At 34.7% G+C, this 15051-nt stretch overlaps 1 protein-coding gene across 10 annotated transcripts in view; it reads left to right on the top strand.

Annotated features, from left to right (window-relative positions):
• The window catches only part of LOC145681100 (uncharacterized), a 1004875-nt gene that overhangs the window by 485679 nt on the left and 504145 nt on the right, over positions 1-15051 (top strand). For all 10 annotated transcript variants that reach the window (XM_081752504.1, XM_081752499.1, XM_081752503.1 and 7 more), the window contains one exon: positions 8349-8449. In XM_081752504.1, the coding sequence (XP_081608630.1) occupies positions 8349-8449 (101 nt within the window). The remainder of the gene's footprint in view (positions 1-8348; positions 8450-15051) is intronic.

The following is a 15051-nucleotide window of genomic DNA, read 5'->3' as shown; positions in this document are numbered from 1 at the left end:
AAGGAATTATTTTGGATTTTGAAGGTATGGAAAAAAAAGGGAGTATTTTGAACTATGGGGAGAAGACGGTGTACGATAGTCGGAAATGTCACGTATTGACCATAGTTCCGGATACTAAATTTCAAGTCTGAATCGATTAGCCAAGTCAGAATTTTTTTGTCGCCACTAAGCAATTCGAAGGCAAACAAAGTAAATGTCAAATACGTATCACCAAACTAAAATATTCGGTCGCCAATAGTGACCTGGTGACATGAAATTGTGCGTCTTGCTATAGTTATAGATTTCCGCTTAAAATCAATGCTAAATTACAATTTTTATAGTACAGAAATACTTTAAAAACTAGACATAAAAAATCGACCGAGTTTTGTATTTTGAAAAGTACAAAAACACGAATAAAAAGAATTCGAAAACTCGAGGAAGTCAGGGAGTTGAGACTTGTATCCTTAAAATTAATTCGTCCCTTTCGAGGCAAAAAAAAAAAAGAAAAAGGCGTATCTCATTTTCTTAACTTGTTCAGGAGACAAGTTTAAACCTTCTGTCATTATTTATTCTATCGTCTTCTTTTAAAATTTAGCTTGATCTCCTTCGTTTCAGGTATGTAACTTACGAGATTAAATTTTAACAGAACATGATAGAATAAATTATGATAAAATCTTTCAACTTGTATCCTGGAAAAGCTGAAAAAATGAGATACGCTTCTTTGCCTCGAAAGGGTCGAGTTAGTATGGAGACAATTGCTGAATGTGTAAGTTTAGTAATCATCGCACAACATTAGTTATAATTATGTATTTTAGTTTTCGAAAAGATTTTAAATGATATCAAATAACTTTCAAATCTCTATTTTGACTTGTGCATGTGTTGTGTGTAGAAATTATCCTCATTCAAAATATTTGAATTTTCTTCTTTTAAGTCTTTCCTTGTTTTATGGAATATTTTCATAGTTTACATCGCTAAGTGAGTTTTGAGCCGCTGATTGAAAGCTTACTTGAAGTGTTGGAAAGGCAATGCTTGTGTAATCATGTACGGGAGATGAGTCTATGATTCAATTTTGATTCTCATCAACAAACAGGCGACCTGTTAGAATCAATGAGAAGAAAATTTAACTTTTTATTGTTGACATTGTTGTAGAATTATTGATTTGTTGCTGTTAATACACCAGAAATAATTGTCTAAAATTGTTCCAATTTACATGTTAAAACAGTAGATATACTGTAATTGCTAGTAACTACGTAATCAAACCCAGAAGTCTCAGGTTACAGATCTGAAAAGAAAAATTGAGTAGTTTAACAGTTCGGACAGGAAATTGGATATTGTTGTAAATATTGAATCTTGTATATTCAATTTAGGATTTTAATTAAAAGTAAGATCTTATACAACCCACCAGTCACACAGTAAATAAATTGAATATACGACTGAGACCTTATACAACCCGACAGTCACAATTTTCTTTCCGGTTATAGACTATAGCTTCTTAACCACAGAGAAACATTGTGTAGGTAGTGTTGCCCACAAGACTAAATTTTGGGCTGTCTCGCTTCCCAAATGCGTATTGAAGGTACTTTATCGTCTCGAAAAGTGTATTTCTTCCTATTAGAAGAGATCTGTCTCGTCTCTAACTCGTCACGAAAATCCTGTCTCGTTTTGTGGTTAACGCTTTGTGTAGGAAGAGAGTTGTTTGCTTGTCTTGGCACATATTTGAACATGTTTATAGATACTGGTAATAAAACTCAGTTGATCTTACATATGTAGATACAATATAATATACAGGTATTCAGGTAGGTAAGTTCGTAAAGTCGTATTGCTTTATAATAAATAAGTATTCATCCTTTTAAGATGTGTGAATTATTTTCTGGGGAATACCGTAGTCTAGTGTTTGTGTTGGACTAATGTCCGCGTGAACCCGGGTTCGATTCCCGGTCGATGCTTCCCAATCTTCGGCGTCCACCCAGCGTCGTGAGGCAAACTGGGGAGTCACGTGAAAATAAGACGTGACGGACACTAGGTCTAGAAAGCTTCACTGGATCAGGGAGCTTCATCACGACAATGCGCCGAGCCACACACCGCCTTTGCTGTCGTAGACTTGTTGACCAAACATGGCATCATTCAGCTTTCCCAGCCACTCTACAGCCCAGATGTCGCTGCTGCAGACTACTTCTTCCTCCTCCGACTGAAAAGGTTCATGAAAGGACGGCACCACGTCTCAGTCCAGGCCATTCAAGATGCCGTTACGAGGAGCTGAAGAGCATTCCAGTTTCTGTGTTCCAGGGATCCTTCAGTGATTGGCACAGTCGCTGGAAATGCTGTATTGATGCAGGAGGAGCATAGTTTGAAAACTATTAAGTCGATGTGTCAAAATTATGAATACATTAAAAAAAATCAGTCCTACTACTTTCCGGACAGACCATCTTTAGCATGCAAGTCTTCTTTAGCATACAGGGTATAACCATGGAATATAAAGCTACACAACATTTAATTTAAGTATATGGTATATATATTTGTTTCGAGAGGGGCTTTGCTAACTTTCGGGGGGGCTTTGCCTGAAATTGTAAAAATTTTGCAAGATATTTCATATAGTTTACTATAGTAAGTAAGATTTCGGGGGGGGGGGCTTAAGCCACTGTATATATATATATATATATATATATATATATATATATATATATATATATATATATATATATATATATATATTATATATAAAAGAATGTGCTCAGAAGGCAGTAGGTGAAATGCATCCTAGGCTCTTGGCTGTTCTGAAGTCAGTATACAATATGATTTCCTTAATTGAAATAAAGATTTGTGGATCCCTTTTAAGTTAAAAGGTAGGTAGTAGTTTCACCATTATAGTCAATAAGGTGGAGCTTCTTTCCTTTTCTTAAACTTATTTTCTGAAATTTACGAAACGATAGAATCTTAAATGACTGAACATTTATCTTGTTGACAATAATAATCTTTTCTCTTGAGGCTTTTCAATTCATTTCACAAGCAATGGCCTTTTAACAACATATCAATGACCTTTCCATTTTTATCATTTGGAAAGTTGATCGCGATATATGAGATAAGATGTTGATTCGTTACATGTGAAATCAAGATAGCGTACAAACAAAAGCTGGATAAACAGGCTGCGCCTAGGAGTGGCCACGCAACTGCTTCTGATGAATGAACGAATTGTCGGCGGGTGAGAGAGTTGGGCCCGCGGCTAGCACGCAAATACATTCATTCCTCATCTGTCAGGGAGCGAAACGGAGTTACTGAATATTCTTCTGTTTTTTTATTATTATTGTTACTGTTATTTAATAAATTGTCATTAATGGAACATCTTTCCATTTGTAGAGACGCTTCCACTTAATTTTCATGTCTTCAAATGACGCAATAAATAAGTGTGTTGCTACTTAGTGTCTATAAAACACAATAGAACTTTAAGAATGTACAGTATCTGCAAATGTGTTGTAACTGGATGTTTTCCTGTTAGTGGTTTGTGGTCCAGCGTAGCGTAGTCGCTGACGCTCTCGCCTTCAGTGAGAGCGGTTCTGATTTCGATTCCCAATGAGAACACTCGGTCGAAACAGTGCAAAACTTCAGGCCCGCGCCATCCTGAGTGAGGTTTTCCTCATTTACTCAAGGCAAATGCCAGGGTGGTACCTAACTTACAGGTCCCAGACCGCTTCCTTCCCAAATCCTTTCTTTCTTTCTTTCCTTTCCCCGGATAATGTGCTTACCGAGGGATGTCATCCCTCCTACGTGACCGGCTAAATGCTCATAGATGCCGAAAGCCCAGAAATCTAAATCCTAAAATCCCTGTTGGTGGTTTTACAGGCTGTGAATGTGCAGCTTGAGATATATATAGATATAGATATAGATAGATAGATATAGATATAGATAGATAGATAGATAAAGTGTTTAATGTACGGAAACTCTGCGCAGATAGGTTTAATTTTAAAAAAATAAATATAATGATTAATTATGATATCGTTCAAGAAAACAATGTATTCAAAATATGTTAAATTTTATCTGCTAAGTTTTAATGTTACTGCTCAAAATTTAATCCATTTCCTTCAAATTTAAATTCGAATCAAACTTCCTAATTTATGATCACTAGCAATGCTAAGTCGAAAATAAACAAGATAAAACTTTGTTTATTTTTGACTTAGCATTGCTAATGATGATAAATTAGGAAGTTTGATTCCAATTTAAATCTGAAGCAAATGGATTAAATTTTGAGCAGTAACATTTGTTCACATTTTGTACAAGTTTAGGCATAGCTAGGTTATCCTGGTTTAATAACGGTCTATGGTGTTGGTAATAATGAAAATTTAATATTCACAAAGTCGATTGAATATGTAAATCAATATTTGCATGCAGAAATATTAATTTTATCTCGCGTTGATTCTGAGTTCTAATAGAAATGTGTAGGTTTTCCATGGTATAACCAGGTAGATAACAGGTAGATAAATTTAGTTGTTTTCTTTGCCGTGATTGATAAAAAAGAAATAGCTTATCAATTACCATACTTTTTTTTTTTTTTTTTGCTCTTGGTCACTTTGCGGACAGTGTGGCGAAAAAATCTATAAAAACGCCGTTGTAGAAAGCTTTCCACAAAATTGAAAAACACAATAAAAAAAAAAAATGTTGACTTAGTTCCAAAACTACTTACTTGGTAACATTCTATGATGGACCAATTACAGAGATTTTTCCATCTTTCTCAACTGGCGCCAGCCTAAATTCTAATATAGGGGTTCTCAACCCTTTTCAACGGCGTACCACCGAAGCACATTAATTATTATTACCGCCATAAGTTCTACATACCACCAAAAACAGTTCGACTACAAGTTGAGAAACCCCTGCTCTAATATAAAATATTACGATAAACTGACACAATCCGATAGTAAATAATATTTGCAAACCTTCATTATAAAAGCAAGACTTCACTGTTTGTCAGTAACACTTATATGCACACCCCAAAACATTTCAGTTACTGGTTGCATAATATCTAGGCGAAAATATTTCTATATTACTAATCCTTATTATTAAAGTAAAACGTATCAGTCTGGCAGCCACCTTAATTAATAATAGTTCTGTCAGGCCAACAGTTGTCACAAGCTATGCTGCCTCCTACCTGACCAAAAAGAGGTCGTTAGCGTGCATTTAATTCATAGAAGAGCCAAAGGGTTGGAAGGAACAGCTAGTACTATATTAATGCAGATTTTATTCTTAGTATCAATCAACCGCATAACCAATGGCATATATTGTGGGTCAATATAAAGTTTAGAAGGCATACTATTGCTCTTGAGTACTGTTTACTATTATTTTTAGAGCTGGGAATACAGTACTTGAATGGGTGAGCTCTTAGCTTTTGGACTGCGAACCTGATGTAAAGAATTTCGGTAGAAAGAAAGAGATTCACAAAAGCCAAAACATTATAGTATTTATAGTGATCGCACCAAGTCGTGAAGCTTGATGACCTAGATCAACCGATTTCAGCACCCAATAGAACGTGAGGGTGTATCCTAGTCAACACCTATTCATGATATTTTGCCAGTGTCGTCTCTTGCGCCATACGGAGAACATTTCCTGAGGGTACAGTGTTGTCGGATTGCCGCTAAGTTTCGTTTTGTTTATATTGTTGTAGTCATTATTTAATATTTTTGCTATTATTATTGTTACAGTTTAATTTGAATAATAGTCAGTTTCGCGTTATAGTTCTTTAAATGTTGTTGTTTTTCGCTTGTTTGCCATGTCATCTATGTTTTGCAAGTTGTTGGTGCACTTCTGCGGTTTCACGTTTCCTCAAGTGTGTGTTCGGTAGCAAGCTCCACGAATCGTATCGAAATCTCCCGATGTATCACACGTGAGGGAAAAGCAGTTCTATGATTAGTATAGAGTCCTGGGTTCACGAGTCGTCGCGGTCACTATACTAATGACCACATTTTTTTGAATCAAATATTCCAGCCCATCTATTGGATTTTACCCAAACTTTCTGAACAATATCTTCTACCATTAATGTGTTAGTGTAGCTTGCCAATAGTTCCTCAGAGGTACTGGCTGGAAATTCCTGTTCTAAACGTAGAATGATGAATTCGATTCCATGTTGCACCATGCTCACTTTTTCTAAATTTGCATTTGTATATGGTAAAGTATCTTAAGATTCTAAAAATCTCATTCGTTTCCTTCTATTTGTGATCCTCTTAATTTTATGGGTAATGATAGTTACTGTAGTACACAGGGTCACCAAGTGAGAGGGGCTTCAATTCGAAGAAGATATGGAAGACAAATTCTGTTACGAGTAGTTCCTTTAAGTAAAAAAAACACTGACAGATGTACTGTCATAAAATCATTGTTAAAATAGAATAAACGCCAAAATTAAAAATCTTTAATTTTAGCGTCCCACTCTTATCTACTTCAGACTTAAAAGAGGCGGATGATTGATAAAAGTCAGTGCTTATTAAATAGTTGATAAAAATGTAAAAGCAAAGTAGATATCCGAAAAAAAAAAAAAAAAAAAAAACAACGCCACATGATCCACTACAAACTCCTTAGATGGCCTGTGATTGAACCTGATACTCCTCGCACCAGCAGATAGTATAGTATCACCACTACTCGCACCAGAAGTAGTGGAGTATATGGCTCTATCGCTGAACCATATATGTTCATGACGAGGAACGTGATTGATAAAATTAAATGATTGAGAACTTAAATTATTCACATTCTGATATCGATCATTATTATTTTAATATCTACTGCATTCTTCGTGTCACCATCATTTTGATTTGACAGCGAGTCATACTAACAAGTTTGCTAGTGAATACGATGTTTTGTTTTTAGCGCAAATTTTGATGTAGAGTATAAATCTAATTATTAACTTTACATAGTTTCACGTATATAATTACTGCCGTCTTTTTTTTTCCAAATGTATCAAAAGGGCGTTTTATTCACGCGAATGATAATTAACTAACTACATCCATAAAATTTTCATTACATCCGTACAGAATTATTTATATCCTTTACATTCGTAAACTTAACAGCACTCTTTGTTCATGCGTATTTAAAGCGTGAATTGTCATTGTTTTAAGGCTAAGATTGCCTGCCATTCAGCAAGTGGGAACAGTTAGTACAATTGTTTTCACTCTCTAGAATATGGTGTATATATATATATATATATATATATATATATATATATATATATATAAATAGCATAATGTATATAATATTAAAATACATTATAACCTTTTTTTCAACTCCTGAAGTTTTTGTGTCTTACCTTCCTAAAATGGTTCCGTATCATACCAAAAACCATCAGAAGTCAGGTCAATTGAATAATATTAAATTCAACTAAGCGACCTTAAGTTTCCAGTGCAATATACAATATGAGGCAGAGATGCCTTCTAAGTTTAAAACGGCTAAAGTGAGTTACACCATATCTTAGATACGAGTAATAAAGGGAGAACCGCATCTATTACTGTATAGTGCCATCATGGTGGTCATCTTGAAATCCACCATCTTAGAATCAGGCTCAAAATTTTTAATAACAAGGAGTCATGTGACACGTTTTAGGGGTGCTTTTCACCAACATACGTTTCACGTTATTTCCAACTTATCTCTGATCATTAATACTTCACAATATCTGTTAATTAACTTGTCTTTCCAAACTTATAAGTACCTTTGCAATTGTTATTATATTTGTCTATTATAACCCTTTGAATAAATTGATTTAACATTCCAGAGCATCATTCCCATAGATTAGTGGGAGACCCTGTGAAACAAATAGTTTTGCGCCCCTATCGGCCACGCAGTTTGCTTTTCCTTTGTTACGGCCCATTACTACTTCATACCTTGCCATTTTGTTCGTGTTTGCAGTCACATAGCAAGTAAGTTTAGATTACATTTTCATCCAAAATAGAAGTTTAGTGCCCACAGAGTACTGAATGATATCTAAGCTTATGGCTTCTCAACTGTTGGAGGCATCTCTTATACTATATAACTTCTCGAATTATTTAATATTTATCTTTTGTCCTGTCTTGTGCGTGAATAATATCAAAATCTTCCAATGTAGAAGCACTTTAAAAGTTTTACTTTTTTCAAAATTCATTTGAACCCATTTATCTTATCTAACTGGAAGTAGCATAAAACAAAAGAACTTAACAAAGCTTTTAGGGAGGACAGATTAAATTATATTATTGGCCAAGACTCCAGTGAACAAGCAACTGCGAGAGACAAAATGATGGAGGGGGAAGATTAAAGTTGGCATCTATTCTGACCAAAACTCACTGGCTGTGTAGACATAATGATCCTCTGCAGTGCGACATACTCAACTCATACCAATTTGTTTTCTTTTTTTTATATAATGCCAGGCTCAGTGGATGATGTGAAAAACGACGATGAACCATCGCCACAGAGATTCCGTAGTTCCAGCTTCATCGCAGCCATTGAGAAAACCAAGGCAGAAAAACAGGTAAGAAACTTTGACAAGCAAAACAAATAATTTGCATTGTGAGACAGAGTTCTTTCTTGTTCTAAAAACAAGAACGGTATTACAACTACATTCAAACTTTGATTGAAAGGAAGAAAGAAAGAGGAAGAAATCCAGTCTACTGTTGCCAGATCTCATAACTAGAAAATCGGAACATTTTTCATACCCACCGTAAGAATAATAATAGTAACAAATAAAATGTCTCAGAGTTTTATAATTGTATTTAGAAGAGCCTAACTTTAATCCTTGCTTTGGTCAACTTGAACGAGTTTTGCGTGTGGTTTCTCTTAGTGAAGTAACAGGTTTGCGCTGAAACCTCCGGATTTCTTTAATTCTGTCTACTTTCACAATATAGTTTTGGTGTGGAATAGGTTAACTCAGTGGTGAGCTCTCCACTTTGATTTGAAATCTTCCACTCGATCTCAGGAATACGAAGGAAGAGTTGTAAGCTTAAGAGAACAACAACACTTAATTATTTATTGGAAATTTAATGCCCTCTTCGTTACCTAGGCTACGAGATACGTTTAAAATTATTAGGGTTCATAATTAGAAGTGGTAAGGACTTCAGAAATGTTGCAACACTCTTGAAAATGGATTATTCATATGTACGCACCAAGCTAGAATGTGTTGTCCAAGTATCACCAACAAATTGAAAAAGTTCAATCACAATTTCTAAGGTATTTGGGTACAAAATAACTGGAATTTATCCTCACCTGAAAGCCATAGTACATTGGTAGACAATTTTAATATTTACTCATTAGAATAAAGGCAATATATTGCCGATCTGGTATTCCTTCAAAAAATAGTTCAAAATGAATTCGATTGTTCAAACTTTATACCTTCATTATACTTCCATGTTCCTTCAGTTAGAACTGGTCTCTTATTACAAAAAGACTAGGACCAACATAATGCTGAAGTCACAAATCTGGAAAATATGTTCTTTCTATAACAAATTCTGTCAAAAACATAATGAAATTGATATATGTATGTATAATGTCGCATAAAACACTGAAAAACTGTTGTAAAAATGAATTATCCTATAATACTTTAATTGAGCATATACCTGTTGTGTTCATAAATAAATAAATAAATAAATGGTAACATGCAGCTTCAGGTGAAAGCCCAACAACGATTCCTTATTATTAGAAGTTCAACTCCCTTTCCACCACTCATACTATTAGTTTGTGATCTACAGTTTAAGGTGGATACCCAACAACACTAACTACAACAGCAATTGAACCACTGCCTCCTGTACCAAAGATGATCATTTATCCACAACAGACTTCAGGGTGATATCGTGTTACTTTTCTAGTTTCGTTTCATCAGTTCGTAAATTATCCATGTGTATTTACTCATATTCTTTGGCTTAAAAGGGAAACTAAGGAATGTTTAACTAAGCTTATTTCTTTTCATCTTCATTGAATAGACAGTAAATGACACGTTCTTCTTTTTGTGCCAAGTAGCTAGTGAGCGTTGTTCCGTGTTTAATTGTAGGATAGCGCGAAGACCCAAACAAAAAAGCATTTAAAATCAAACAGTAGATCAAATCAGGGATCACTGTTTCCTCATGCCCATGACGCACACTTCCCTAAATTTTCGTGACTTGCGACACTCCAAAAAGAATTTTCTAAATGGTTCTGACCTTCAATATCTCCCTCTAAACGATACAGTAAAAGTGTTATTCTTTTATAAATTACTAATTTTCTACACAAACTTTTAGTTACTAACTTATTTTTCTCGTTCTAATATTTCAGTGCGTCATGAACATTCTCCTTGCTTATTTATTTATCTTACCCATATAACCTCTGTTGGAAACAAACGTTGTACTTAAACTAATCACTCAATCAATAAACAAAACAGAAGATACATAGATTTTCTAATTTACAGAAGTTTAGGTAGTGAATGATACAGTTCTGCTAAAGATTAAATACTGCCGGATTTGCTTTGTCACTGCCGCATTTGCTTTGTCTTATGGTGGCCAGTGGCGAGCCTAGGGCATCAATCTCGCAGGAGGGGCTTTAGCTAGGGGACGAAATTGCAGTTTTCACCGCTAAAAATATCAAAGAAGTATGTAAGATCTATCACAGGACAGCACTGGCTTAATTCACTTCGTGTGGTTTACATAGTAAGATCAGTGGAATATAGTAAGGTCAAATAATATGCACTATAATGAGCTCATCTGTTCTTTGTAGGGGAGAAATTTCTTGGTGAGGCAATGTAATCTCATAATTACAAATGTAACTTATAATTTGCAAATAAATAGATTTCAAAATGCATTAAACAAGTTAAAGAAAGAACATTTGTTTTTGCTAAATTAAAAAAAAAAAAAAAAAAAAAAGACACTCCTAAGGAACAAAGGACTTTCAGTCCGGGTCTGAAGATGATAATGTATTAGGTTGTGTTGAAAGCATTTACTCTGAAGAAATCTAAGATGTCTGCAACATAAAAGTATGCAGTATAGCGCAATTGCTACTAAAATCCCAGTTAATTTTCCTTCTTTTGCGTACCGTAAATAAATAATTAATGCAAGACAAATAAATAAATAAATAAATAAATAAGATACGGGCCACCACCGTAAATATTTTCGCTCCCATTTCTTGTATTGAATTATGCCATTTTGAAGTTATTGTGGAAACATTTATTTACGAAATACGAAAGGAATTTTAACAGACGTTTTCGGAAAAATTCTTTCGAAGAAAGCTCAAGAGTAAACTACCTCTTGTGATTTTGTTTTATGATTAACGAATCACATTATACGGTTATTAATGGAAAAATTTATTTACGTAATACGAACAAAATATCCTGAATTATGGTTAAGAAAATCGTCCCCTTAAGAGTAAACTACTCGTGGAATTCCCCCAGTAAACGATTTAGAAAGTTGCCAATTAAATATTGATTGATGAGAAAATAAACAAAATCGTCGAAGCCATGTTGGATAAAACCACAATTTCTGATTTTCATCCTCCATAAACTACCCGTACCCACCTATTTTGGAGATAGGAAATTCGAAAACTTTGTCTGGAGAATCTTATAAATTTGAACTTTGTTTCGGATACGTTGAACCATGTTTCGGATACGTTGAACCATAGTACGTCTAGATTAGTGTACACTCATGTCCAAAATTATTGTCGCGTGCCTATAAATATGTTGTTGTAGGAATATAATTTGATAAATTCGCCCGGTATTTCTTATAATGTTAGTATCTGTATAATCGGCAAAGACATGTATGTGGCAAATTTCATGTCAAGAGCTGTAAATAAGAACAATAAAACGAAAATAAAACTTTCTTCTCCATTTAGCAACATTTTGTTTTACTCATTTTAATTTTCGTATTTATAATTCTTTTCCTATAAAATTTACCACAAATATACATTTCCCGATTATACACATAATATCAGTATTAAAAGTATCCTGCAAAAACATGATCAAATTATATTCTTACAAGAAGACAGTTATAGATATGCGACAATCATTTTGGACATGAGTGTACATATGGGACAAACAGACGGACTGACATTTACAATCCTTTTTTTTTTTTCTTATGTAGGGGACATAAAATGTTGTAAATTTGTTAAAACCTCAAACTTTATTTATTTCATGGTTACCATTCTCTATCGTAGCTTTAAACTTCAAATAATAAATGTAGAAATGTTCCAAAAAGATTTTCTTTTATGTAAAACCTCGGTCGTCTGGCAACCTTGTTCCGTTGAAACCAACAAAGAAGTATTTTGTTTCTTTTTAAAACTAGAGTAATAACAGCTAGCGTTCTTCTGGGGCTTCCAGTTCATTTTGTTTGTCTCCTATTCGTTACTGTTGGAAAGACTTTCTTCGATTTTCGATTGCGAGACGCTGTGACGTCAGTACAACGAAAAGAAAGACATTTTCACCAATTTTGTCCCATTTGGGTTGCTCGTTACTATAGTATTGTCTGTAGATTAATGAAATCCGTGCTATCTTTTCATTCAAATGTCTTCTTTGGAAATGATTCACTTATCTAATGAGTCATTTCCAAAGTTCTGTTTCTAGTATGTCTTAGAACAACATAAATAAATAAATAAATAAAATAAACGAGGGATACTTAGTCGTAAAGGTTTAGTTGGCATTAGATTACATTGAACCAAACTTTTGCATATGCGTTAATATTGTGCGTTTCTGTCACTTTCCTGCTGATTGAATGGCTAGTGCATGTGCTTTTGCTGCACTGGTCCTGAGTTCGATTACCTGTAGGAGAACATCGATCTGAACGCAATGTGGTGGTTATGATTCCATTTTAAGTTATAGGTCCAAATCTGTTATAGGTTTGGAGTGAAAGGGATTAAAGTTTTACAAACAAACAAAAAGAAGTAAATAGAACATATCAAACAGAATATGCAAATGAAACAAGCTATTTTACATATAATTATTCGTTTGATTATAATTATTTGCTCATTCTTAGCACAATCAACGCTTTAGACTATCCAATACAATTTTGTTTCATAATTGGGTTTTATAAATAGGACAGTCATAATGCATCGATAACTCGGGGTTCTCCCGTTTCCTCCCATTTTCTTCATTCCACCATTTCACTCATCTCATTATCAGCGTCTTCTTTAGTCTAAGCGGCATAACCGTGGGACGTAAAACTTAAAGATTTCATTTCATTTTTTTTTTTTAATATTGAGATAGTTTTCAGTCTGCAGTGCATGATCATTGCAGCTTTCCTTCTTATTTGTTTGGCTAATAGTTGTTCTCATGTAGGGTTACACGAGTGTCTATAACAAATTGATAGACTTGGGCTAAGACCAAAATATAGTATTAAGTTTATAATAATGATATTGGTTAAAGTAATGCTCATTTATGAAAATTAGACTTTGATACTTTAAATCAATAATCTCCAATTGGATGCTCTGTGATGTCAATTTGCTACTCGGCCTCCGCCATGTGAACTTTGTGGTGGACAAACACCGTGCTCGTGGGTTTTCTCGGGGTTCTCCCGTTTCCTCCCACTTTCTTCATTCCACCATTTTCATTCATCTCTCATAATCACCGTCTCCTTTAGCCTAACCGGCATAACCGTGGGACGTAAAACTTAAAGATTTCATTTCATTTTCAATTTGCTACTCGGTTTGTCAGTAAACTCCTCGCACAGAGCAAGGAAAATGCAACAGACATCATATTCATAGAAGACAGGCAAACAAGGCATACTCGATGGTTTTGCAGATACACTACACTACCCGTGGGTTTGTGATTAATGGAACATTGCCAAGCTTGTTTTATTCTGTTTCAGAGTTCCCTCGTGGCTAAGTGGTTAGCAAACGCGCTTTTGGCTCGGGGGACCCGGGTTCGATCCCCGGCGGGAGCTCATGTGGTTTGGATCCCTCGTTAAGCTGTAGGTCCACGTCTCATACAGCCCTGCTGCTGAAAAGGACTCAACTACAAATCAAATCAAATCAAGTCAGTTTGATTCTAATTACGTACTTACTTGCCTCTCCTTTTTAACAAACTTAAAGAAAAGGAGGAAGTTTTCAAAACAGCCAGTTTGTATATAATTTGTGGATGTTCATGCGTAACTTCAACGTAGGTGCACTGATTTTATTTGTTTTAAAGATTGTCTATAACGTGATGGTCCCATATTTGTTCAGGATTTGATTGTAATCTTTAGAGCTAGACCATAAAACACTTCAACGGATGCCGTGTTGAAGTCGATTAAGATTTTCGGTGAATAAAGTTTTTCTAATTATTTGCTTAACCTGTCTCGTCTCTTCTGGCTCTTATCGTAAAAATCTGCACCTACATCATACCCTGGCGAGTTGAAAATGATTGCTTTAAACCGTCCGATGAGTCCATGTCGCTGAAACACTGATGGAAGGGCTAACATCGGATTTTCGATGCTATGATACCTCGACAGATAGATCGACGGACGAAACTGACAGACACAGCCGTTCTGTATTTTTGACACTTATGCACAGCATAGTTTGGAAGACTAAAAACTTTGTATCTAAAGAAATTTGATTATATTTTCTGTTTTTGGGAATTGCAAATTCCTTTAAATATATGCCTATTATTGAATATTTCAATATTAATTATTGAACAGAAAGCCTGTCTTAAATACACACAAATTACAATTATTACACATTGAAAGTTGATAATTTAAAACCTATTTTGAGTTACGACAGTCTTATTCTGGGGGTTAAGAATTGTTCCTTTTTTTCTAATTATGTCAATTAATTCTTAAATGAACATCGTAAGGCACGAATTGTGTATGGTGTACTGAATGTTCTAGACCCGGCAATAAAAATTTAAAGTGCATGATTTCTTTTTCAAACTATTTAGACAAGTTTTTCTGCTCTCATTAAAAGTAATGTTTATTCTTCTGTTGTGGATTAAACATTTATGTTTTAATATTTGAGTAATAATAATAATAATACATTCTTTAATTGCCATAGCTGTATATTTATTTTTGTGTCTATTCATGTTTAACTTGTCTGCTCTCAAAGTTTAGTTCGGGGGCGCGGTGGCTCAATGGTAGAGCGTTCACCTCCGGTTCTTGGGGTCCCTGGTTCGATCCCAGCTCGCGCCGTGTGGACTTTGTGGTGGACAAAGTG

This window comes from Thermobia domestica, chromosome 3 (assembly GCF_964235325.1).
Source record: "Thermobia domestica chromosome 3, izTheDome1.hap1.1, whole genome shotgun sequence".
Classification (NCBI taxonomy): Eukaryota; Metazoa; Arthropoda; class Insecta; order Zygentoma; family Lepismatidae; genus Thermobia; species Thermobia domestica.
Note: the sequence above shows the minus strand (reverse complement) of the source record. Positions and strands in the feature narration are given on the sequence as shown.